General features: G+C 38.6%; 2 protein-coding genes and 1 pseudogene across 2 annotated transcripts; 2 read left to right on the forward strand and 1 right to left on the reverse strand.

The window, feature by feature from the left end:
• Positions 1-41: 41 nt before the first annotated feature.
• Positions 42-8,542, reverse strand: LOC127755839 (uncharacterized). Its single transcript, XM_052281471.1, has 11 exons — positions 8,536-8,542; positions 6,177-6,682; positions 5,902-6,099; positions 5,152-5,646; positions 3,962-5,065; positions 3,437-3,749; positions 3,007-3,250; positions 2,738-2,927; positions 2,257-2,341; positions 1,878-2,128; positions 42-636 (listed from the first exon to the last, which is right to left on the reverse strand). Exons 1-11 carry the CDS (start codon positions 8,540-8,542, stop codon positions 229-231), a joined length of 3,801 nt encoding a protein of 1,266 aa, XP_052137431.1. The 3' UTR covers positions 42-228.
• Positions 8,543-15,751: 7,209 nt separating this feature from the next.
• LOC127755840 (uncharacterized) lies at positions 15,752-16,226 on the forward strand (annotated as a pseudogene).
• A 6,859-nt stretch (positions 16,227-23,085) lies between these two features.
• LOC127755841 (uncharacterized) lies at positions 23,086-26,325 on the forward strand. The gene is made up of 6 exons (XM_052281473.1): positions 23,086-23,107; positions 23,240-23,480; positions 23,583-23,781; positions 24,209-24,290; positions 24,399-24,649; positions 25,770-26,325. The coding sequence occupies exons 1-6, from the start codon at positions 23,086-23,088 to the stop codon at positions 26,151-26,153; spliced, it is 1,179 nt and encodes a 392-aa protein (XP_052137433.1). The 3' UTR covers positions 26,154-26,325.
• Positions 26,326-27,233: the final 908 nt, after the last annotated feature.

Below are 27,233 nucleotides of genomic sequence, written 5' to 3' on the forward strand. Positions count from 1 at the left end.
TCGATTTCCACCGTATTCATGCATGATGCATCAGCAGCTCGATCTGCTGGTCTCAAAAAAGCAAAATCAAGCTCATCTCACAATATAAGGTCATACATATATTATATGGAACATTGTCCCGAGCTTAATTTGCATCTACTGCATGCATCACACACACACAGACAGACAGACAGATGACCATTTCCAACCACATTCTGCAGCCTGCAAAGGTGATTAGCATTTGAGAACTTAATCTGGCAAAATGATCTGGTAGAGTCCACGGAAGGAAAGCTTGTCAACTTTTCCCAACCCATCAATCCCAAACCGCTTCCCTTCACTATTCTGGATCATAACATGCTCACGGTAGAGTAGCGGCTCAGTACTGTTACTTGTGCCACTGGCAGCAGAGGCCATTGGCTCTCGATGTCGTCCATCACCAATAACCATAACGGCATGGGAAACCGGCAGATTGGACTTGGCATGGATGTATGGCACTCTCTTATCATAGCTGTAGATCTCTCCCGGCTTCAAGTAGAAGTAGTTTCGCGACACACGGAAATGTCCTACCATTATATTTCCGGCCTCTAGGAGACATCTTACCTTTTGTGGTTCATTGATGCCAACCTTCTCATATGATGCGATTTTGAAGAGTCGGTCCTGCAAAAGCTTGCTCTAGTTAAGGGTAAAGTGCAGGTACATACAATCATACATAATAGGAATTCAAGATTAGGAACATAACACAAATTAATATAACCCACTAGTATTGCTCCCATAATGCATAATGCCGTGTGTCCAGCATGACAGCAAACAGATACTCCTAAATATATATATATAGAGAGAGAGAGAGAGAGACAGAGAGAGAGGCCAGTCTCCTTTAAATTTGCAGTACTGCAAAACAAAACACTAGTGTGCAAGCTGCAGAGGTTGCAAGCTTAACATCTCCTGTTTGCAACAACTGTCTATGATGTCTATCCACTCTTTCTTCACTAACCCATCTTCCTAGCATACCCTTCTTGACAACTTTTTTTGTAACTTTGTTGGTTAATACTATATATGGTCTGGTAAGAGAGTGTGTGCGCACTCAGAGTCTAAACACAGTTGCTTAAGGTTAGCTAGTTTATCCTTACTATTCAGTTATAGAATTGATACTTGTACTTCTGGATTAAAAAAGGATATCACTTGCTACACAAACCCACCTCTTGACCATGTGCCCCTGCTGAAACTCAAGATCAGCAAATGCTAATGAACTGACGACCGTTAAGCCCTGTAAGGTCCAGGACAAGAGGTAATCCTAAGTTCCTAACACTTGATTGTACATATTCCTTCATCACAAACATTATAACATCACTGTGATCTCAGAGGTAATGCACAAATCAGCTCTACATAATTTCAGTTGTCCTACCATAAGAGAGAGCATCTTAATGGGTAGACCTGTTAAACACAGGTTATGTGAGAAACCATCCTATGAACCTGAACTTTCAGAGCAAGCCTTGAATTTGCTTAATCACCACAGCTCAGCTGAGTAAAACAGGTAAAATATTCTAGAAAGTGTTCTTGCAAGGATCCCATTTCCCCTGATATTCTAAATTTACCAACACAAAACTAGCATTGTTGTAGAGCAAGAGTAAAGTGAAAATCAGAACTCATATGCCAAGGTCTGAGTAAACTGGCATTGTTGTTATGAGTGTGCAATGAAGTATCGACTCATCTTTGATCAACGGAATCACACAATGGAGCATTTCATATAAAGCAAATTATGTTTTTAGAAAATATATAAAGCAAATTGATAAGTATTGGCTTATCAAACATTTTGACTGAGCCATACAGGCTAGCTTATGAAACTGTCCATGGCAATGGCATACTAAAAGAGTAATAAAAGATCTGAAAGAGAATCTCACCTCAGGGTCAACTTTGTCACGGCCTATGACACCATCATCTTTTAGAATTTTCAGGGCAGTTTCCACTCGATGCGTGCCCCTTTTCTTGCACTCCTCAGATGCAAACTCTTCAGCAACCGTATGCTCGTACCGAGTCTTTAGGTCATTCAGCGACAAACTCCATGTGAAATCCTGTGGAGGATTTAAGCATGAGAACTGAAATTTGTTTAATGATTCAACCGTCCCTAAGCATGCCTGAAAAGAACAAGTATCTGCATGCAAAAAGTAGTTGAAAAGTTATTCACTTATTCAGCTGAAAAGAATTACAAGAAAGTAAAAATATAAAAAGGTTATCTAATATATCATAACCATCGCAGTCGCAAAGATAAGTATATCGTACCAGGAGCACCCTTTTGATCTCGAAGGGGAGCCAGGATGTATTTTGTATTGTTGGGTCTTCCTGCCCATGTAAATTCTTCCCCTTGCTGTGAAAGTTCGATATTTCTTGTTCATATATACTAAGAACACATTATCTAAAAAATATATATTAAGAACAAATGAGGAGCATAAGAATTATTGGAGCTATATTTATATACTTGTCTCTCCAAGTGGAACAACATTGTGGTGGTTTTGAAACATTTCAAGTCATTCTATATGCAATATAATTAAATCGTTTTAAATAATCAGAAGCTTGTGTTGTGGACTCGTTTGTGGGCCACCAGTGCCAGTGAGGGCCCACATCAACTGAATGCTAATGTGGAGAAAGCCATGGCAATGCAGGATTCTTGTCATCAGTTGTAAAGGAACTCTAAGCAAGATAACTCAATTTATTAAGATGTTTTCCTTGGTGTGCAACTGTGCATGACATTTTCCTTAGCTACCTTGTTTGGAAGTGCAGAGGCAGTGGGTATATCTTTGTCCCGGTCATTCAACTGACTCATAACCTTAGACAACACATTGCTGTTCAATGTCGCAACACGGTGTAGATTTTTTGCATATCCAATTAACTTCTTCCATAAATCTTCACTCGCAATCAGATTTTTACCTTCTCCAATAATCCACAGGCAGTATCTAGAGAAAAAAAAGACAGTCAATGAACATTTCTAGTTAGTCAGAAGAGAAAATTGACAGGCATAACAGTAAAACATACCTTGATCTTGAAAAAGCTACATTCATTTTGCTGCCCTCGAGAAGCTCTGCTTTTTCATCGGAAACTGATGACAGGATTACCACATCATACCATTTCTCATGCAAATTACCGAGAGAGTTAACTTCTATATTAATTCTGTCGTGGCTTTCATATTTGATGCCTAACAGATTTCTCAGTGCATCCATTCGGTTGTTGTATAGACAAATTATTCCAACATTGATCTTTCCTATGGCATTTGTCCGACCTGCAATGAAAAAAGGAGGTGAATGAATCATATATGAAACACATATAGTTCCCCGAGCATAACATAATCTTGGTGAAAACGCAATGGTAAAATGTATTCCTTTCCTTTCTTTTGACAAAAAAAAAAGGCAGCATATACGATTTTTCAAAAAAAGATGGTACTTGTAGAGAAGAAAAGAATGTATACCTTTGCAAAGAAACTGAAGCAAGAACATGATTACAGAAGACTCCACAAAGCCTTTTCCTTTGCCTGTCAACTCATCCACACCACTTATGTCAAAGAACCCATAAGCAGGGACTGGAAATTCTTTTAGGAGCTTATTGTAGTCATCAGACTTGACTGTTGAGTCATCCTCCAATCTACCCTCATAGAAATTTTCACTCACGAATTGACTAATCGAAGGATCCATCATATACTGTTTAGTGAGTCTCTTATTTTCAGAAGAAGAGTGCATCAATCGTTGAAAAAGGCTTGAAGCGTATCCAGCTTCTTTACAAACCTACAACAATTTACCAAGCAAAAAGTCATTTGGGTGTGTAAACATGGTATTGACTCAACTAAATCTGAGCATCACAGTCGTGCATCACAAAAAGTAAATCTAGATTTGCCATGAAAAATAAAAAACAAATTGCAGAAACACAATTCTACTAATACGATTTCAGTTAACAGAAACACATGATTCTACCCTTAAGAAAGGAATGTATCAAATACCTCACTTTTCACCATGGGCTGCAAATGGAGATGATCCCCAAACATCACAATATGTCTTGGTGAAAATGACAGTGGAATAAGCATGTCGATCTCTTTTATTTGTGCAGCATCATCAACCAATAAAATATCGATGGTATCCAACTTTAACTCATGTAGCTGAGAGGAACAGACTGGAGTACAAATGATAATGCGGCTATGTCTAATGCAGAATTCCTCAAGATCCTTTCTATCATCCAGTTGTGGCAATTCAATTGAGTTGATAACAACCTCTATCAACCCAAGACAAGTCATCCGGATTTCATTCAACTCTGCAACATTGCATCCTACCTCCTCCCAGGAAAAATCAATACCAGATGCAAGCCCAAATTCCTTTTCAACACCAGACTGTGTTATATCACTATTCTTAATGCGATCCTCCAAATGTGATAGGCCGCTCAACAATTTGTTTAAGATCTCAATGTTATAGTTCGACAATAATATATCTGACAGGCTGTCAATCAAAATCCGTGAACATTTTTCTACATCTATAGCAAGTGCACAAACTTTCTCTTTAAAAGAACTGAAGGAGAAAACAGCTAGCTTGCTTTTGCTACAGATAGTACATCCATCGTGATCGCATTTTTCCTTGCAGTATGGTTTTAATCCCAAAACAAAACCTAATTCTTTCACAAAACTTCTCCATAAAAATATGCAGCAATAGAGCGCTTGCGCTCTATTTTCCAAATTCATTTCATGAAATTTGTTGCAATTCTTTATGCTTTCAGAGTTACTCAGCCTATTGAGAACAACAATGCCTCTAAAGTCGAATGATGGATCAACTTTCTGTAAACTCTGAAGAAATATATGAATGTCTCTTTTCTTTGGAACACACACTAATATTCTTAATCTCAAATTCAGCATACAAATAGCTAAACCGGCAGCTAATCGGGTCTTTCCTGTACCTGGAGGCCCCCATACAAGATCAACTGAATGGTTGTGGTGACAACCTACTTTCGACATAATGCATGTCATTGCACATTGCTGCTCTTCGTTGTATTTTTCGAGATAACTAGAATCTTCAATTCCAAATGCACATAACTCAGCACATGCGCATGTTTTTTTGCACTGCAAACAAAAAATTCAAAAATATATCAGTGTTAAAGCAAACAACAATGATACTTCAGGAAGAGAACAATTTACTATCTTTTTACCTTCTCATTGCGTCTTATAATGGAATTGATAATACCACATCTGCCAGATGACATTGTGACCATTGCCTTCGATATGTTCAAATTATCCATAATGTTAGTAAGAAAACAAATATATCTGATTGATTCTAAATCAGTGTTTTTCTGATTTTCTGAAACTAACATCTTGAAGCTTCTTTGAAACTGATTATCACAGCCAACATCTGTGGCAATACCAAAACAACCTGATAACTGACCCCTTAATGGTTGAGTACTAAGAAAAAACAGATCCCCATCTTTCACAACATGCTGACAGTTATCAATTCCATAAAGATCAATATCAATGTAATAGATGGAAGGTGGCCCAGCAAACGACACAACAAAATCACGAAAGCATTGAGTAGTCTCAACTTTCAACAAGCTAGACTTGATGGTTATACGAACTTCTTCCATTAGCAGATTTGAGTGTACATCCAAATAATGCTGAAGCCCTTTAAACTTGGTTGGTACTTTCTGAACCTAATTCACAGAGACATTTCAAGCTTAAGCAACACAAACATTTACGTTTACATGAGGAACTAAATAACAAGGATTAAGTTAATTGATCAATTTTTGCCATTTAAGAGATGTACAGGGAGCAAACAAAAAAGATTAAGATGAGCTAGCCACGTTTGTGTTATTCAACAGGAAATGTGCAAAGTAAGGTACAATACATGAGCTAAATTCCAATGATAGAAAAGATCTCTCATTCAAAATACATAGGCAAATGCGTACCTCATTATCCAATAATATATCCTGGATAGTCCATGACAAAACAGTTTTTGATAAAAGAGACATGTTATTAGCGTCTCCTCCATCAGCATCATCTCGACTACTGTCGTCAATGTCAACCCCAGTTGCCTTGTTACGGCACGGAGCATCCCCAAAAGCAGGACCTTTCTCCTCTATGTTGTTGCTTACACTCTTGTCCAGCTGCAATGCAATATCCCTCATTCAGTGCCTCAAAATCAAACTCCCGAAATGGTTGTCTAATCGGAATAAAAGTTCACCTTGGTGGTCGTCACGGCGCGTGGCGAGCTCTGCGCCGTCGCTGGCCCACCCGGCGCGCTCTGCGCAGGCACCGTGCGTCGTGGCGAGCCCCCCTGCGGCACAGTCGCCGCCGTCGCTGGCGCGCGCGGCGCGCCCTGCACCGACGTCGCTGCCGCTGGTGGCGCGCCCTGCCTCGGCGCCGTCGCCGCCCCGCCTGGCGCGCTTCCTCCTCCTCCCGAGACGGGCCCTCCTCCGCCTCCGCCTTGGCCACCAGCCGCGGTCGGCGGCGGCGACGCGGCGCGTGGTGCTGGGCTCCCACCATCGGCGCCACCGCCTGCACCCGACGACGCTTCTCCGGCGACGGCATGGCTGCTCGTCCCGGCGTCTTCGTCCCGCGTGCTGTCGCACCAGCAGCACCCACTTTCTTTTTCCCCTTCCGCCGCTGTTTCGGGCCCATCCCGGGCTTCTACCGGCGGCGAGGGGTACGGTCGAGCCGGCGGCGGGGCCTCCGCTTCCGGGGCATGAGCTTGTCAAGTGCAAAAAGGAGGAGGAAGGAGACTGTGTGATGTAGAGCAGCTCACGAGCTGTCCAACTTCTTTTTTTTCTTTTCTTTTCATTTTTCAGCCCAAATCACTTTAAACAGAGTATTCATAATTACTCGATCCGTTTCGAGTTATAAGATGTTTTTAATTTGGTAATATTTACAATACCAAATTATTTTTATTAAATTAATAATTAAATATATTTTTATAATAAATTTATCTTGGATCAAAAATATTACTTATTTTTTTCTATAAACTTAGTCAAACTTTAAATAGTTTGACTTTGACCAAAGTTTAAACATGTTATAACGTGAAACGGAGAGTAAGTGTTAGGACACACAAGCATATTAGTATGTTCTTCCTTTGTCTTAAAATTGATTTATTTTTTAAGTAAATCTTATCATAATCAATCACCTTCAATTTAAAATTATCTCTATTCTACCCCCAACCTAGTATTATATATAGTTATTTTTCCTAAATTTTAATGTTTGCTAAATAATCTAAAACAACAACTAGTAAGTATATTGGAACTGGGTAGCGTTTGCCTTCTCGTAGCTAGCTAGCTTGGTCAGAGGCTCGTTGTCAAGAATAATGAGCAACTGATCGTTTGACACGATACAACGATACTCCTACTCCTACATGAAGTAGCGGCGCAAAATCCGAGACATGAAGCAAAGCTACTGTGTGCCTAGCTAGCTTAGCTCTGCAGAATGCTGAAACCGACCGAGCACATCCGATCCAGTCAAGGCGTGAATATATCGTCTCGGCTGCAGAATAAATAAATGTGACCTATAAATATACTCCCTTTTCCACAAATAAATAAATGTAACCTATAAATTCAAATATACTTTATAAGCATATGAATAATATTTATAATATTATACTATATCATATGTCATACTAGATTTATTTATTTTTGTTATAAACAATAATTAATAATTTTTCCAGACGAACTCATTTCCCTAAGCAGGCGAGCTAAAAATTTTAACCAAAAGACCACCTGCAATGTGATGGGTGGAAGGTGGGATGGCCGGCCGTCCGCGATCTTTTCACACAGACGACTTAAGCCTTCATCTCCGAAGATACTATCTTTTCGGGTTGATGCAGGTGCTGGGCTAATATGTTAACCTGTACATACATTAATTAATTACTAATTTATTTTTCAAGAAAAATATACTAATTCCTACCCCAAATTTGTGTAGTACTAGTAACTTAAGATATTTTGTGTTTGTGCATGTTCGTATGATTGATTGTATCCAAAGTGAAAAATAGAGGGGTAGTCTGATTTCCAAAAAAATACATAAAATATGATGAACAATTGATCGATATATAATGCCCAAGATGGATTCTACAATCTCCATCTTTTGGGCTACAGCATCACGCACAGTACCTTAGGATATCTGTAATACACCACTGTACAGAGAGGAGAAAAGCAAGCTAGGATTGCATATTATAGGCAGGCAGCTCAAGCAACAACTATCACTAGCAGACTACTCTCACCGTCCAAAAAAAATTCAACCTAATACTTTAATGGGATATAATCTGTCATAACGAATCTTGACAGGAGCCTGCTCAAGCATCAGCTATCACTAGCAGACTACTCCCACCGTCAAAAAAACGCAACCTAGTACTTCGATAGAACATAATCTAAGTATCTAACACAACGAATCTGGGCAGGCTCCTGTCTAGATTCGTTGTGCTAGATCGTCTGTCCAGATTCGCTATGCTCTAGATTATGTCCCATCGAATTACTAGGTTGAGTTTTGTTGGGACGGAGGGAGTAGGAGGCAAATGTCTTAACGAGGGATAAACTGAACCGAACGTGTGCATCCATCACTCTTCATGGCTACCAAAATATGTGTGGTTTTTTCAAGATCCAGCAATATCGTATTTTATAGGTGATAGTAGGGGTTTATTTGTCGTAGCTTCAGCTCTAACTCCACATCTCCCGAGCTGCAGCTCAACCAAACAATTCCAACTATATGTAAAATGAAAGTGAAACTGAGTGGATCTCTCTTACAAAACAAATTAGAGAGGTGGAGCTGAATTTAAGCACCTCCACAAGTCCACTCCAGACCCAACTTCTGGAGTTAAATTTAGGGCATGTTTGGTAGAGCTCTAACTCCTAAATTTAACTCCAGGAGTTGGGTCTAAAGTGGAGTTGTGGAGTTGTCTAAACCCAGCTTCACCTCTTTAGTATATTTTGTGATAGAGTTCCACCCAGCTTCACTCTCATTTTAAATGAAACTAAAACTGTTTGGCTGAGTTCCAGCTCCACGAGAGGTAGAGCTGGAGTTGGAGTTATGCCAAACAGATTCTTAGAAGCTGGAGTTTTAACAAACAGACCATAGTACTATTTTTTTAGCTAAGTAGTTGTAAAAATTGATTTTTATATACGGTCAGTAATCCCTAAAGCTCCTACGTATTTTTACAAGTGGATGTTATTTTTATCGCAAGTAAAATTTTAAAAGCGTCATGAAAAGTTATTTTTAAGTAACATGACCGATCGATATTACTATGAGATAGTGAGGTGCGGGCAGGAGCGTGTATGTACGGCGTCAGGATCAAAACTTCAAACTGAAAAATTAAAACCATAGAAGTAAAAAAACATAGCGAAAGAACAAAAAAAGAATAGCGAAAGAGAGAGAGCATACAAATTTAAAGAAACCATGAGATTTTTTAAAACAAATCATGGATGACATATGACACCATGTACATTGCCACGTGACATTGATGTGTAGAGTGCGTTTGTGAAATTAGGCCTTGTATAGTTAGCAAAAAAAAAATTGCCTCTACGTGTCACATCGGATATACGGATACACATTTGAAGTATTAAACGTTGTCTAATAACAAAACAAATTACAGATTCTATCAGGAATCTGCGAGACGAATTTATTGAGCCTAATTAATCCGCTATTAGCAAATATTTATTGTAGCACCACATTGTCAAATCATGGCACAATTAGACTTAAAATATTCGTCTCGCAATTTACACACAATCTGTGCAATCGGTTTTTTTTCTATATTTAACACTCTATACATATGTCCAAACATTTGATGTGATAGGTGAAAATTTTTGTTTTTGAATTAACAGGGCCTTATAATATATGGACATAAGAAGTGACTATTCTAACATAAAAAATTTTATAGGTGTTCTCGTATAGAAAAATTGTTTCTACAGTAGTAGTGGTAGGTTAGAAAAGAACTAACGGAACTGTTAAAACACCATCTATCTATGGTTGTGTTTAGATTTAGGGGTGAAAATTTTTGCCGTGTCACATCGGATATATAGACACATATTTAAAGTATTAAATTAAGTCTAATAACAAAACAAATTACAGATTCCGCCTGTAAACTGCGAGACGAATTTATTAAGCCTAATTAATCCATCATTAGCAAATGTTTACCCTAGCACCACATTGTTAGATGATGGAACAATTAGGCTTAAAAGATTTGTCTTGCAATTTACACGCAATCTGTGTAATTATTTTTTTCCTATATTTAATACTCCATGCATGTTTCTAAATATTCGATGTGACAGGGTGAAAAATTTTGCCAGAGAATCTAAACATGCCCTATGTCAAAGATAAGTCATGAGATGTGTGGCTTCTTGTGATGAACAGTATAAATACATTAAGTGGGTTTCAGTTATATAAGAGTACATATGTACTAGTACTACAGGATGGAGGACATATTTGACCATTTATAAAGTGGGCTTCGATTATTTAAGATCATTGCCCATATTTATTCACCCACATGTCATTTTGAAAATTGTCAATTAAACCAATTAGTAAAATAAAATATCAATTTATCATTTTTTTTCATGAACGGAGGAGTAGTAGTTTAGTTTTCTATTCATTGAAATTGTAAATTATCAAGGCAGGAATTACCAATTAAAGCAATTTGACAATGAACAACATGCAAGGCAGAAACTGCAAGTTATGGGCATTGAAAATTAATAATTTCCCCTAAAAACAAGAAAATTAATAATCTTGGGATCTCTTTGAAAGCAAAGGACCTTCATGCATTACCTACATTTTCCTGAGGGTATATTGGGAAAATATATAGGCTCTCATGCATGCATGCGCATTTATGGCCGTACGTGTCCAACTTAGCTTGGTCTCTAGCTATATTTTTTAAAACTTTTTCCTGTATAACGAATCAATTAGCTTATATCGAAGTAATTATCGGCTGCACCAAAAGTGTCACTCGCATTTGAGGTTATTCTAATTAATTGAAAAGAACTGCAATTATTTGTATCAGGGTGCAATAAACCTCTTTTATTTTCTTGTAATGCAAAATAAAATCTACTAGTACGTAATTGATTAGAATAACCTCAATTGAGTGACGACACTTCTGGTGCATCTGATAATTATAATTACTTCCATAAGCTAATTAATTCGTTATCGACGAAAAAGGTTGAAAAAATAAATAGCAAGCTAAGTTTGGCACGTACGTCCATAAAATGCGCATGCATGCATGCATGAGCCATTTTCACAATATGTCCTCAACAAAAAGTAGGTATTGCATGAAGATCCTTTGTTAATAAAGAGCCCCTAAGATTATTAAATTTCAATTAGCATAACTTGTTGCAATTAGTTTCCTTCTTCAACACAGTACAATTTCGTGGATTATCCATGCATTCTGGTAGTGATCGATGCGTTTTCTATGCTATCCTTGACGGTATGTGCCTCCCAAGAAAAAAAATGCATTATGGTAGTGATGTGGTTTTGATAAATTTGATAACTTTGTTTATTACCAATTTATTTGAACTAACACTCATGAGAATTAATGATATGCATGCGTGGAACTATTTGAATGGATGAACGTGGATCAGGATATCAAAGAATCAAAGCCTACTTTATGAAGTGTCAAATTATCAAATCTGTCGCGCGCTTTGCATGCATACCTAGTATATATGTACTCTTATATAATTGAAACTACTTAATATATATAACTGAAACACAGTAATAGTTATTACTAATTTACTATTCACAACAATAAGAAACATCATGAGTTATATATCTTTGACACAGTTAATTAGATGGTGTTTTAACAGTTCAGATTAGTCTTTTCTAGCTAGGCTACATTGCATATGTTCTTTCTTGATGATGTTACATTAATCATTTCTCAGACTCATATTCTACAATGTCACAATGCACTTTACACATCAATGTCCCGTTCAACGTACATGGTGTCATATATATAGTAACCAGTAAGTTCAATGTAGTCATATCATCGACGATTTGTTCAAAAGAATCTCATGGTTTCTTTATAATCGAATGCCAAATCTGTATGCGCGCTATCTCTCTTTCGCTAAAGTTCCATGGTTTTGATTTTTGAGTTAGAAGTTTGGTCTTCACGCCGTACACACTGACGCTCCTGCCCTGCACCTCGCTAGATATATCTCATAATACATATCGATCGGTCAAATTGAAAAGGTTGCATGGTTAAATCTCAGGGTTTATGGGTCAGACAACTTAAAAGAAAACTTTAATGACAACCCTTTTTATTTGGAGGCATAAATTAAATAGCATCGGCCGCTGGTAAAAATACATTAATTGGAGCCTCCAGGATACTGATTGTCTATATTTAAAAATTACTCATTTTTTGCGGTCAGTGAGCTGAAAAGAACCGCCTATAGTACGAATACTGACCACCTATATTTAAAATCAATTTTTGCGGTTGGTAACCGTATGTATATAAAATAATATGATTTTCATAAGTGGATCTCTCAAAGAGACCCCACATGTAAAATGTAGGTTTTCTGTATGAAATAGGGTGCCCATATTATTTGTAAAGAGACCCAAAGGGCAAAGCTTTCTGGCAATATGGCCTCTCAACATATACGCGTGTATATATGCAATTACAATTCCAGGGTTAAGAACTCTCAGGTGGTTACACAAAATAAAGTTAATTGTGGATGGAGGAGCTAGCTTTAGTTTGAACAGAGATGCATGCCTAGCCGTTTAAAGGCCTGCCATACATATTTTTGTACTATTTGTCTTCTTCTTCTATAATACAATGCTGGCATTGCTGGACACTTGAAAAAGGAAACACAAATTTCCGTAGCAGTACAATGAAGAACAAACTAATTTAGGGCCCCTTTGAATCAAAAGAAATTACAAAGGAATTTCATAGGATTGAAATCCTATAGGAAATTTTCCTATGTAGCCCTTTGATTCAAAGGTTTGAAGTTTTCCAAATCCTACATAATTCCTATGGAATGGCTTGTTGCATATAGGTTTTGGAGGAAACTTAGCAAGAGGTCCAACCTCCTGGTAAAAATCCTTTTAGTCTATCTCTCTTATCCGATTCCTATGTTTTTCCTGTGGTCCAATCAAACGATCATTCATATGTTTTTTCTGTCTTTTTCCTATTTCTCCGTTTTTTCATTCCTACGATTCAAAGGGGCCTAGTAGCTCGGATCAGAAACAGTACAAGTAATGTTTATCATGCATTAATCGATCCCAATCAGACCGTCTGTCTTGGTGGTGATGCGGTGGATAGATGGATCGAAGAGAGGCTGATGCGACCGGCACGATCGATACAAGCATATGGATGCACGCGATTATTCAGTTCATGCCTGCTCCTGGCCTGCTTGGCTTGAGCTGCCTGTCGAAGCTATGCCTGACTTTTGCTTTTCTCCTCCCTGTAGTGTAGTGTACAGACACGCTACAGTGTACTGTACGTGATGCTGCAGCCCCGAAAGATGGAGATAGCAGAATCCATATTGGGGGGCTCATCCTTCTTGTTCATATTTTATGTATTCTTTTGGAACCGGCCAGACCCTCCTCTACCTTTGACTCTGGACACAAACATGCGCAAACACAAACACAGACACAAACACAAAATATCTTTAAAACTAGTACTCCTAAGGTCTGTTTGGGGTAATTTTAGATTATAAGAAGCAGCTGTTTGGTAGCCAGCTTCTGAGAATCTGGAAAAGCTCTGAAACCCAGCTTCTGCAGCTTCTGGCTTCTTAGTTCATTTTTCATTTTCAGAATATGTAATTACAGATTCTCAGAAGCTGTAAACTGTTTAGGGCAGCTTTTAGCAGAAACAACTTTTGGGAAAAGCTGCAGCTGGGATAAGTTCCCCAAACAGGGCCCTACTACTGGATCATACTACAGTACTAATTTGGGTTATGAATTATATATTTTTCTTGAAAACAAATTATTATACTAATTAATCATTGTACGTACGGGTCAACATATATCAGGATCAGCCCAGCACCTGCAGCGTATAATCCCCACAGCGTATAGTACTCCAGTACTCCCTCCGTCCTAAAAAAGACAAACCCTGGTTTCCGTGTCCAATGTTTGACCGTCTGTCTTATTTAACAAAATTATGAAAAAAATTAAAAAGATAAGTCATGCATAAAGTATTCATCATGTTTTATCATCTAACAACAATGAAAATACTAATTATAAAAAAAATTCATATAAGACGGACAGTCAAACGTTGGCACGCAAACCCGCGGTTTGCTTTTTTTTTTTTTGAACGGAGGGAGTACAGTAGTACTACACGTCTTCATGCAGCCGAGACGATATTATTCACACGTACTGTACGCTTGGACTGGATCGGATGCGTGTTGCTCGGTCGGTTTCAGCAGCATTCTGCATGCAGAGCTACTAGTACTCCAGCTGCTAGCCACAGTAGCTTGGCTTTGCTTCGTGTCTTTCGCGCATTTTGCGCCGCTACCCACACTCGTTATATATCGTGTCAAATCGATCCGTTGCTCACCTGTTGTTGTCAACGAGCCTCTGACAAAGCTACTAGCTACGTAGGGTACTCATTGCAAACAAGAAGGCAAATACTCCCTCCGTTGGTTATAACTTATACTCCCTCCGTCCAACCAATAATATAAGGAATTTTGAGTTTTTATTTGCACTGTTTGACCCGTTTTATTAAAAAATTTAGAATTATTATTTTTTACTTACTTTATTGTTTAAAGTACTTTAAGTACAACTTTTCGTTTTTTATATTTGAATAAATTTTCTGAATAAGACGAGTGGTCAAAGAGTGTAAGCAAAAACTTAAAATCCGTTATATTACGAGACGGAGGGAGTAACATGTTTTGACTTTGATAAAATTTAATTGCTTTAAGTTTAACTAAGTTTATAAACAAATATAGTAACATTTATATTACCAAATTAGTTTTATTAAATTAATAATTAAATATATTTTTATAATTAATTTATTTTGGGTCGAAAATATTACTATTTTTTTCTATAAACTTGGTTAAATTTGAAGGAATTTGACTTTGACCAAAGTCAAAACATCCTGTAACCTGAAATGGAGGGAGTACTTGGATCGAGTCCCTGTCACATCGAATGTCTGGATACTAATTTGGAGTATTAAACATAGACTAATTACAAAACTATTACATAAATGAGAGTTAATCTACGAGATAAAATTTTTAAGCCTAATTAATTCATAATTAGCATGTGTTTACTGTAGCATCATCACATAGGCTAATCATGGATTAATTAGACTCAATAAATTCGTCTCGCGAATTAGTCCAGGGTTATGGAATAGGTTTTGTCATTAGTCTACATTTAATACTTCTAATTAGTATTCAAACATCCGATGTGACAAGGGCTAAAACTTTTTAGCCCCATCCAAAACCCTCTCGGAGTAGTAGAAGTAGTAGTAGTACTTATTCTATCCCAAAGTATACTGTAATAGATGTTGACTATGTAAAATATGGGAAAAAGTACGAATTACCCCTGAACTATCGCGGTCAACCGAATTACACCCCTGAACCCAAAAACCAGACATTCTTCACCCTGAACGTTGAATATCGGACGAATTAACCCCTAATCCAATTCAGTGCGATTTTGTCCTACGTGGCGTACACGTGACAATCCAGTCATGTCATACCTCCCCTTCTCCTCTTCCCCCCCTCTCTCTTCATTCTCTCTCTCATGGGGCAATGTAGGGGCAGGAAGTGGGCAGCGGCACGAGCGGGAGCGACGGGCACGGCTGGCGGCGAGTGGCGGGGGTGCGCCGGGGCGGATGGGCGGTGGGCGGCGGTGGCGGAGGTGGGGATGATGGAGACGGCGGTAGCGGTGATGCTGGAGGCCGAGGTGGGGAGGTTCCGGGGGCCAAGCATGGCGGCGCTGCTAGCGAAGATGTGGCGGCGCTGACGACTCCGACTCTGACGGCACCGACGGCGACGAGGAGGAGGAGGAGGAATCCGAGGCGAGCTCCTCCGGCGAGGAGGAGAAGGGGCGACGGCGGGAGAGGAGGATTGGGTACTACGAGGGCGCTGCCGATGACGACAATGACGACGACTACTTCCCGTAGGGCGGCGCCGTGGTGCCGACGTGGCAAGATCTCCCCCGCCGCATCTCCGGCGGTGTAAGGCTGCTCACGTCGGGGACATCCTCCGTTGCAACAGGCCGCAGAGGCGCCGGTGGTCCTCGGCTGGCGCCGTGACCACCCCCACCCCACGCCAACGAGCACGCCGCCCGCCGCCGTCGCGACCTCCCCCAAGTGAGACGTCACGGCACCGCCCGGTGAGACCACCGTCCGCCCCCGCGCCGTCCGCCGCTGCCCTCTACCAGCCGCGCCCGCCGCTGCCGCTCGCACCGCCGCCCATGAGAGAGAGAGAGAGAAGAGAGAGAGGGGGGAAGAGCGGAAGAGTATGACAGGTGGGTCCCACATACTTTTATAAATAGAATGCTGACTGGACTTGCCACGTAAACCAAAACCACCGCGGATTGGGTCAGCGGGTAATTCATCCTGTTTGCCTAGTTGAGGGTGAAGAATATCTGGTTTTGTGGTTCAGGGGGGTAATTCGGTCGACCGCGATAGTTCGGGAGGGGGGGGGGGTAATTTGTACTTTTTCCTAAAATATAATGAATTTTGCATATGTAATTTATATGAGCAAAATTCTTGTATTTTAAGATAGAGGAAGATAATACTACTAGTACTATATAGTATCATCATCTCCATCGTTTGCTTTGCAGCAGATAAAATTTTGAATCCTAATTTTAGGATTGATTTTGATGCTTTTCATAGTAATTTATTTTTCAGTACTGAACGCATTTATAAAAAAAGAGTTAAACTTCATTGTTTTTATTAATCTAATTTATCAAAATAAGTATAAATACTAGTGTATAAAAGTTATATTAGGATAATTACATTTTAATGTGCTTTTCACACTATTGATTTTATATATACAAATAATATATTTTATGAGAAAGTTCATAGATCTTGAAGACCCTTTTCACAATACTCCATCCGTCCCTAAATATTTGACGCCGTTGACTTTTTTAAACATGTTTGACCATTTGTCTTATTAAAAACTTTTGTGAAATATGTAAAACTGTATGGATACATAAAAGTATATTTAACAATGAATCAAATAATAGAAAAATAATTAATAATTACTTAAATTTTTTAAATAAGACGAACGGTAAAACATGTTTTAAAAAGTCAACGGTGTCAAATATTTAGAAACGGTGGGAGTATAATATATCACGTCGCTAAACTGAGGTAATTCTCCGTCGTATAGGCTTTGCATACAGGGAGCGTATCCTATTCACACAGGTCCTTGCGTGTACACACCGTGTACACCAACTAAAAATTATCATAAAAATCCAGAAAAATTCGTACATGTACTTCAGTTTCAAATTCATTCTACACAGGGAGTAAAAAAAGACAAAATTCTGACAGAATTACAACCTTAAAATTGTCATATTTTGTTTTTTTAGGGCCAAAATATAATGAATTTGAGGTTAAGTTTTTAATTCAAGGTGTAATACTATTGAAAGTACATATATGAATTTTTCTAGAATTTTTTGGTGACATTTGTTAGTTGGTGTGCACAGAGCTTGTGTGTATAGGATATGTTGCCTTGCAAACGGGTGGTATAGATATCAGGCTAGTGGAGCAGGGCTCGTCAGCGAAGGTGCAGTAAAACTTCGTTGTTTCACATTAACAAATAATCAATGTAGTTAGATCTGTCCAGCCTTTAGAATTTTCCTGGCTTTTCCATTGTATCAGGCCAAAAATTTACAATAAACAAAGCCAGGATGGAGTGAATTTTATATGATATTTTAAAAGTAATTAATTATGTGTAGAAAAACATCAAGAAGTATCAAGTATGCTTTCGATTGATATTGGTCAACTTTTTTCATAAGTCACCCCTTTCCATTTAGACCTGTTTTTAGAACACAAGAAATTTATATGATTAATAGTAATTTTGTAGGATTTAAATCCGATATTTTTTTTATCTGATCATTTAGTTATAAAAGATTGGAGCTTTCTAAATCTTATGAAATTATGAGGAAAAGCTCAATGCATATAAATCTTTGAGAAAGTTTAACAAAAGCTTCAATCTTTTAGACGAGCCTATCTCTTATCCAATTTCTTTGTTTTTTCTAAGCTCTAATCAAACAATTATTTTTTGTGTTTATTGAAAAAGAAACATTTTTGTCATTTGCATTCCTATCAAAATCATGTTTTTTTTTCATGAAAGGGCTTATAACCTAATCACTAGAGCCTCAGTAGCACCTTAGGTCGTCGGTTCGACTCCTCATAGGAGCGAATTTTCCAGTATTTAGGCGACGTGCCCGTTGACAGCGAGAGTTTGCCAGCCCAGTCTTCGAAGATGCTTATAGAGGTAGGGTTTGTGTGTGTATGTTGTGAGTGTCTGGTCTGTGTTGTACTGTGTTATTTTAAAAAAAAAACATGTTTTTTTCCTCCTGTTCGGCTGTTCCTTCATTTTCTCAAACCTAGGTACATTTCACAAGAGCCCTTTATCACTAGAAACTCAGTTTCATCGTGTGTTCTTCACCTATCAGATTTTAAATTATAAAGCTTAATTTTAGAGGTGATTTTAATCTTTTTTGTTAGTGTACTACATTTACTGTTTTGTAATCAGGAGGAAAAAAATGCTTGTGTGTCCTAACGCTTAATTAGTACTACTACTACTCTGCTTAAGTGATTAGGGATGAAAAAGAAAAAAAAACAAGGTTTGAGAGCTCGTGAGCTTGAGCTTAGCTGCTCCAAATCACACTTTCTCCTTCCTCCTTTTTGCACTTGACAAGCTCACCCCGACCTTGCCCTCCGCCGCCCGCACCCCACCCCGGAAGCGGAGGCCCCGCCGCCGGCTCAACCTCTCACCGGAGCTCGCCTTCGGCGGTGGAAGCCCGGGGCTGCGGCGCCGTCGCCGGCCGCGTACGTCCGGGATGGGCCCGAAACGGCGGCGGAAGGGGAAAACGCAAGTGGATGCCGCAGCGCGGGACGAGGAGCCCTCCGTCGTCGTGGACGCAGACGACGCGGACGGGGGGGCGCGGAGCCACGTCGTCGCCGGAGAAGCGGCCGGTGGCGGCGGCGCCGATGGTGGGAGCCCAGCATCACGCGCCGATGGTGGGAGCCCAGCATCACGCGCCGCGTCGCTGCCGCCGCCGACCGCGGCGGGTGGCCAAGGCGGAGGAGGAGGAGGGCCCGTCTCGGGAGGAGGAGGAAGCGCGCCAGGCGGGGCGGCGACAGCGCAGAGGGAGGGCGCGCCACCAGCGGCCGCGACGTCGGTGCAGGGCGCGCCGCGCGCACCAGCGACGGCGGAGACTGTGCCGCAGGGCTCGCCACGAGGTCCAGGAGTGAGGACGGTGGGCCCGGTGCCTTCGACGGCGCAGAGCGCGCCTGGTAGGTCAGCGACGGGGCAGACGGCGACGGCGCAGAGCTCGCCACGCGCCGCGACGAGCACCCAGGTAATGAAAGTTGCAACTTTTATTTCATTTAGAGGATTTTCGCGGGCAGTGGCAAAGCCATAGGGGGGACGAGCTGTGGCCTCGCCACCCCCAACATTTTTTTTTGGTCTAGATTAGCTAATTAGCAAACCATGTAAATTCTCAAAGCTCTAGTGTATTAGGCCACCTCCAATGCAGCTAAGCTCTCACAGCCTGAAAAGATCACAAGTCAAGAGTCATCCTCACTTATTAATCCTGAACTGAGCACGCATCTGAAGGTCACCGTCTTCATTTTATTAGTCATTACTCATAAGTACTCCGTATCACTTTAATTTCTTATGAATTCTGGATACTTGACTTAAGGTGAAGGATATAGACATATTTTGCTTGGTAATTTTGTGTTTACCAGTCTAATGAAAGAAAAAAAAATCATTACTTTTAGAATACAGCTAGAGAAGTATATTCTTTTCTATTTCAAAACTGCCATAACACATATGTAATATCTTAATATGCTTTAGTATTCTATATAGGCATAGAATATATGCTATCATATTTTTTGGCAACCATCTATTTGTCAAGTGATTGATTTTTTTTTATCTACTAATCACTTTTTTTAACACTAAATCAACATTAAAAACTCACACTTATAATATTTCTTGTGGTAAAGCAAATAATGTTCTAACCTACAAGTTGAAAGGAATATGCTTTTTTCAAAAAAAAAAAAAATAGTGGTGTAAAACTAGAAATTATGATTCATATAAGCATAAAAATAAGCTAAAAGTTACACTTAGCTTTATTGATACTACTGTTTTAGTTTTCTATATTTATTAATTTAGGGAATGACTTGTGCAGTAGATGATTAACAGATAGTAAGAAATCGTGAAACCATATTTTTCCGTTATCCTTTTCCCCCCTCCCCCACCCCCCGTTTAAATGTTGGCTTTGCGCCTTTGCCACTGAATTCGGTAGATTGATTTTCAGGCACTGATGGATGAGGGACATCTGCAGTTAGAAAAGAGTGTTATCAACCACTTGGAGGAGGAAGGTCCTACATTTGGGGATGCTCGGCGGCGTAAGAAGGCAACTGGTGTTGATAGCGACGACAGAAGTTGAGACAGTGCTGATGTAGGAGGAGACACCAACAATCCTGTTTTATCAAAAATTGTTCTATCTTGGACAATCCAAGAGATTTTATTGGATGATGAGACTCACAAAAGCAAGGTATGACATTTGTGTGTGGTGAATAATGGATCTTTTTGGTCCTTGAGAGCTAGCTCATATAACTTTAAATCTAGCAATACACATATGCTTGATCATGTTAACTAAGGAATAAAAATAACACAATAAATGTGGCTAGCTTATTTTAATTATGATTTTCTGCTCCCTGAACATTATTTAAGTGACAACACAATTGATCAATTACTTTAATTCGTGTTACTTAGTTCCTCATTAACCATTAATTACTTAGTTCTATCAATAATTACACCATCTAAAAGAGTAAGTTTCTTTGAATTGATAAATATAATTGATCTCATTTTTTAGTTTTACAATAGACATTTATGTAGTTCTCTATTTACTAATTGCTTTAAAAAATATTGTTAAACAGGACGAAAAAATACCAACTCATTTTAAATGTGTTGATGAATACTTGGGTTTATACTCACAGTTTATATTAGCAGAGATCCGGTCCAATCTTAAAGTATCATTGCAAAATTTGATATTATCTCCATATTATAATGTCAAAGAAATGCTCAGATGTGAATCCTCCGAGGTATTCTTCGTTGATATCAATCTCACAGATATTCAATTGAAGTCTGATCATTCATATCGAGTGGCCCAAGATGGTGATCTATTTCTATTCAGTAGCCATCCTCCTCACTGTCGTGATTTTGATTCTTCATTGGATTTTCTTGGTATAGTATTTAATACAAGTCAGTGTGCAAGTTTCCACAGAGGGTTTAAGGTGCTAGTATCAGATCAAAATTGCACACGTTGTTATGAAGAAAACAGTAAATTTGGCATATTTCTCATCAATATAATGGATGCTATGAAAGCATGGAGTGTGTTCAATTTTGACAAAACTGAAGACAACTGTTCTGGCATCAAATCAATATTGAACATTTCTGATATGGTAAGAGAAAATAATAAAAAACAATTATTTTACCTACTTATGTTTTCAGTTTCACTTTATCTTATTATGTTTTATGTGATTTATTGATTTTGTAGGCTACCGATTGCAAAATGTGTGAGAAATCGATTGATTTTGAGAAGGTTAGGCTAAGTCATCTGAATCAACAACAGTTATACTCCCTCAAGTCTATTATTTCAGCTGTTCAGTGCAGAACTAACAAACATGTAGAGCTTATACAAGGTCCTCCCGGGTCTGGGAAAACAGAAATTATAATTGCTTTGCTTCAAGTCTTGCATCACATGAATCAGAAAGTTGTGCTATGTGTCCCAAAAGCAAGTGTTGTCAAGATCCTAGTGAATCTCGAAAAATGCTTATTCCCACTAGAAGATGCTCTTGTGCTTGATAATCTAGATAACACAAAATTAGCAAAACAATTTCAGCGACATTGCTTATGTCATAGGTCACAAGATTTTCTAGTGGGTATGACATTGTTTAAAATATGGTTGCATGAACTGTTTGTGCTACTTAATCTAGATCCATACTGCACTGAAAAATGTGATCATGAGACCACAGGAATCAGATGTAGCACCAATAGTCTTGTCGTGTTCACATTGAGTTCATTCAAGGACAAGTTTACCAAGCTTCTCATGAGAAAAGAATGGTTGACAAATCTGAAAGAAAAATTTTCAGAAATTTATTTGTCTGCTAATATTGCCAAAGACATAACAAACTTGTTGAGCTTGTTGAAGGATTTTGAGGATTTATTATGTCATGATGAGAGGTTATGCGACAAACATGTCCAGTGGACATTTGGATTAAGTTCAGTTCCTTATAAATTGGGTGAAAATTCTGCTGCAAAAGAACTGAATGATTTAAGGTTGCAATGCGTGGATTTCATTCAAAGATTCAGAAGCTCACTGAAATTACCAAAGTTTGTGGAAAGGAAGTTTCTTGAGGACTTCTGCATCAAACATGCTAAAGTCATCATTTCTACAACTCAGTCAACTTATCGTCTCCATGAAGCAGCTATGGAACCAATCAATTTATTCATAGTAGATGATGCAGCCAAAATCAACGAATGCGACCTCATTATTCCATTGCGCCTGCCGGTGACACACATTTTGATGCTAGGCGACGACTTCAATTTGCAGCCAACCAAGGTAATATTTTCTTTCTGATTTTCTAGTGTATTCGTTTACATGACTAAACAATATTAATGCTAGCTGATGCAAATGATATATCTTATTGATGAAATGGTTAGGTACAAGAAAATGCCAAGTTTGCTATGAATCCTTTCAAAAGATTGCTCAATTTGGGTTTTCGGAAGCATATGCTCACTGAGCAGTATGCAATTCATCCATCAATCTGGCAGTTCCCCAATAAGAAATTTTATGAAGGGAAAATCACAAATGGTGCAACTGTTATTTCTCCTGAATACAACAAACAATTCAAAGGTCTTAAATTTCCCAATTATTGCTTTATTGATGTCACTGGAACAGATGGGAATAGCTGCAAAGAGAAAAACACCATTGAGCTTGCCACAATCCAATACATGCTTGAGATCATTTCCCAAGGTATATCTTCTAGATAGCTGTCACTTGTAGTTGTTTGAGGCTGTTTTTGCAGCAATGCTATAAAGACCTTCCCGGTCAAAAAAAAAAGCTATAAAGACCTTAATTTACGTTTTTTTTAAAAAAATTGTTCAGGTCTGGAAGGTACTGAAGTGATTGATGTTGGTGTCCTGTGTCTGTGTGGCAGCAATATTAGTGGAATCAAAAGTTCTCTTAGACAAAAGTATGCTACTCACAATAAAATCAATGTGCACATTGAGTCTGCTGATAGTTTTGAAGGAGAAACTTATCAAGTGGTTATTCTATCAATGCTTTTAAAAGATGAGAACACGATTCTTCAGATTGAAAAGATCAATACTGCACTTACCAGAGCAAGGTTTGTTAAAAATAGTGAATTCAAAATTTGATTCGGCTGTATATTTTACTGTAGATCCTAATAACAGCTATATATATTGGCTGCATTTTTCCTTTCATATAGACACTGTTTGTGGATGTTTGGTGAAGCTGCTAGTGTATCTGCTAGAGGGGGAGTCTTCAAAGAATTAGTTGATGATATGATAGAGCGAAAGTGTATCTTGAAATGGAACACTACCGCTACAAGTCAATCAAAATATGCACTTGGATATGATGACTTCCATTGTTCTAGCTCTGCAAGTTCAAATGAAACCATACACCAGGTAAAGTTTATATACTATAAAAGAAAAGGAAACATATTCTTTTTATTTCCCAAAAAAAGATACCCGTTAGAAGAAATTTTGGTTCGTTTTCATGGCATTTGCAATGCAGCATGAAATAAGTGTTAAAGTTTTGTGTTGCCGATTTTTCCTTATTATGATGTTAGGAAACCTTTTCTTTTGAAAGAGCCAGGGGAAACTTAATTTTACCCTCTTTGTATCCCAGCCCTGTGTGTAATGATGCGCAAATTGTATCTTTCTCATGTACGTAATGTGAAACCAGATTATGCTAATTTATTTGTGAGTGTTGTTTAAAATAAGTTTTTACACACATTACTCTCATCATAATTTATTCTACAATGACAATATGTAACAATTTTCATCAAAAGAAGTGTAACAGTCACATATTTATTTTTGCCCTATATTTTAGGTATGCAAAGAATTCACATGGTCTGGGAGACCTAAGAGGACAAAATATATCTTAGCACCTCTGCGTGACCAAGGAAATTCTGGTACACATGAAGTATCTTGAAATTCTTCCTTGCTGTTGTTTAGTTGTTATTTGATTCCACATCGACACGCAAAGATTTTACAGTTGGATCATCTTACTCCTCTAACAGATACATGCACAATGCATTCCTGTTTGGGTGCAATGGAGTCTATGTACAAACACCAGTATGCTTGTTTGGAACCACCGCAGGACTTCAGTTGGATTTTATCCACTGATAATTTGAAGGAAGAATACGAGAATGTTGTTGCCAAAGAAATTGGATCCGAAGAAATAGAGAAAAAGGGCAAAGATCGACTTGCTACTGTACTGCAAATTCTAGAAGAACGTGGTGTCCTAGGCAGAAGAAAGCAACAACCTGAGGTAATATATGTTTTAGATGTATCATGTCATGTGCTGTTTGATAGGCTAAAGTGTGCCTTTATAGTCATTTTATTTTAGTTGTTACTTCAAAAATTACAGGCGCTCTTGGATCAAGTACAGTAGCGCTACTTCATCTGTTTATGCTCATAAATTTTGCAAATAGAAAATATGCACTAGTTGATGACTATATTCCTGCAAAGTGATTGTATTTTGCATATCCCTATGCCCTGCTTTCTGCTTTCTTAGTTACAAGCCACACCATGATTTTTCAGAAACAAAAGGAATACAGCCTAAAAGGAGGATCATATGTAAGGTTTAATGAGGTTACCAAACTGCAATTCATGAGTTTAATTAGTTGGTATGCAATCATCCATTTGTTTATCTCCTGGATAAAAGTACCTCACAAAAATATCCTGCACATAATCCTATTGTAACCGCAATTCCATATTTTGTTAGTAAAAATACACATTTCCGGTGTTCTTGAAACAATTAATTAAATATCATATCAGGAAGATGCAACACCTTGCATGAGCAATTGCATTCTGTCACACCAAGATGTCTTTCTTTGTCGACTTTCTGATCAATATCATAAGTATCAGGCGCTTCAGTGGCCATTCCTCATGGTTATCCTGGAAATTTTGGTGGAATTAAAGTTTAAACCTCCAAGACTGGACCAGTGTTCCAGTAAGGTTTGGAAGCATAATATGATGTGCATCTGCTTTTAAACTGTCCTCCTACTCATATATTAACGAATCTGCCATAACCAAGTAGCCTTAGAAACTATTTAAACATTATTTTCATTTTGATATCTAGTGTTTGTGCTTTGGTCAAGGAATTGAGGTTGTAGTACCTCTTTGATCCAGTTCTCAGTTGTTTACTTGTTTCTTCCCACAAAGGCACAAACTGCATTTCTTGCTGCACTTCTTGTCCATAATTCCATATAGATATGGAATCAGTAGGGTATTTCCATCAAAATCCACTAGTCACTTTTCGTTCACTGTCTTTCAAAATTAACATTCCTTTATCTACTACTACTACTATTAATTTTCCTCATGATCAATTCAGCCTGACAATATTGTTCACGATCTTACCTTGACTCTAAATTTTGACTCATTTGTAGGTTTCAAGTAATTTCAGAATCAAATCCCACACTCAACTTCCCATCAAGGAGGACCAAGGGATAAAAACTGTCTTCGATACTGTCAAGGATGGAAAATTTCTAGTGGCACATTTCCGCATATCGGAAAACTACTTCTCCTTGAGGCCAGGGGAGATTTACCACTTCGACCGCCATAAGCCCTACCTTCATCCCGTGTCTTTTTTACCAGCTTCTCACGCAGTGATGATAATTGGCTTAGGGAAGACCATGACAAAGGTGAAGAACATATTAGAGCGCTCTATCCATCTGAACCTACAGAACAGCGCGGGCAGTCTGTTTGGCGAGAATGGTTGTGGTTACGTTGGGTTGGAATCTATACGAGGCCTGTATCAACTCGATATTTGAAACAGTCCTAGCTAGCTGCTGCTCCTGCTACTTTTAAAACGTTGCAAACTTGCAATGTAGCCCGATTCAGGCATCTTTTTGTGTTCAGGTTTTGCTGCTTTTACTGGAGTTTAATTTGTATATGTATCACATTTACAGCGAACTTGCATCGTTCCTGGGTCAAGCTGCTGTGTTTCTGTAGGTTCCTATTTCATTGCACCAATGCACCAGTACACGTTTCTTTTGCCCTTTTTCCATTTACTCCTGGAACATTCCTCTGTATGGTTATTGTTATTCCTTTTTGGGGAGTGGCATACGATCATATTATGATGTCTGGGATTTGCTTTTATTGTGGCGTATTTCTGTTCATCTCTGTTGTGATCGACAACGTTGGACTGTCTTCAGAGTAAAATAAATCATATTGTACAAAAAAAAAACACGTTGTTCTGGATTCTAAAATGTGTAGTAATCACTGGTACATAAAACATTTTTGCAGACAGTTGGTAACCTATTTACACGTATGTTTTTTGAACCGTTTGCAACCAAGTGCCCGTAGAAATGGAGGATTTGTGTTGCGGAGTTCTAGACCACCCATCCAAATCAATTTTCACGGGCGGTTCCTTAAGAATAGCCAACAAAAATAAATTTCCAGTTGGTAACCCGTTTACATGAGCGGTTTTTGAACTGATTGTAACCAAAGGCCTGTAGAAATAGAGGATTTGAGTGGGCAGAATTTCAAACCACTCGTGAAAATAAGTTTTCCATTTTTTTATTTTTATAGCCAAAAAAATATTTTGTATTTTAGTAGGCATCTCTATAATGTCGCATGATTTTACGCGCAAGCGGATATCTATGATTAAAACCCATGAACCGTCGCTCAGCGCGTAGCCTCCTTACCATCTCAGCTATGAAGCAGTTTGTGACCAGGTGGATGGTATTGTTTTGACTTCACATTTCTTATAACTTATTACACATATTTTGCACTCTAGATGATATCGAATGAAAAAAAAATCATCAATGATAAATAGATCGAGTCAAGTCATATAACTTTGATATAGAGCATATATACTTCCATCATAACTCTTTGAAAAACTCAACAAT

Source organism: Oryza glaberrima, chromosome 11 (genome assembly GCF_000147395.1).
Source record: "Oryza glaberrima chromosome 11, OglaRS2, whole genome shotgun sequence".
Classification (NCBI taxonomy): Eukaryota; Viridiplantae; Streptophyta; class Magnoliopsida; order Poales; family Poaceae; genus Oryza; species Oryza glaberrima.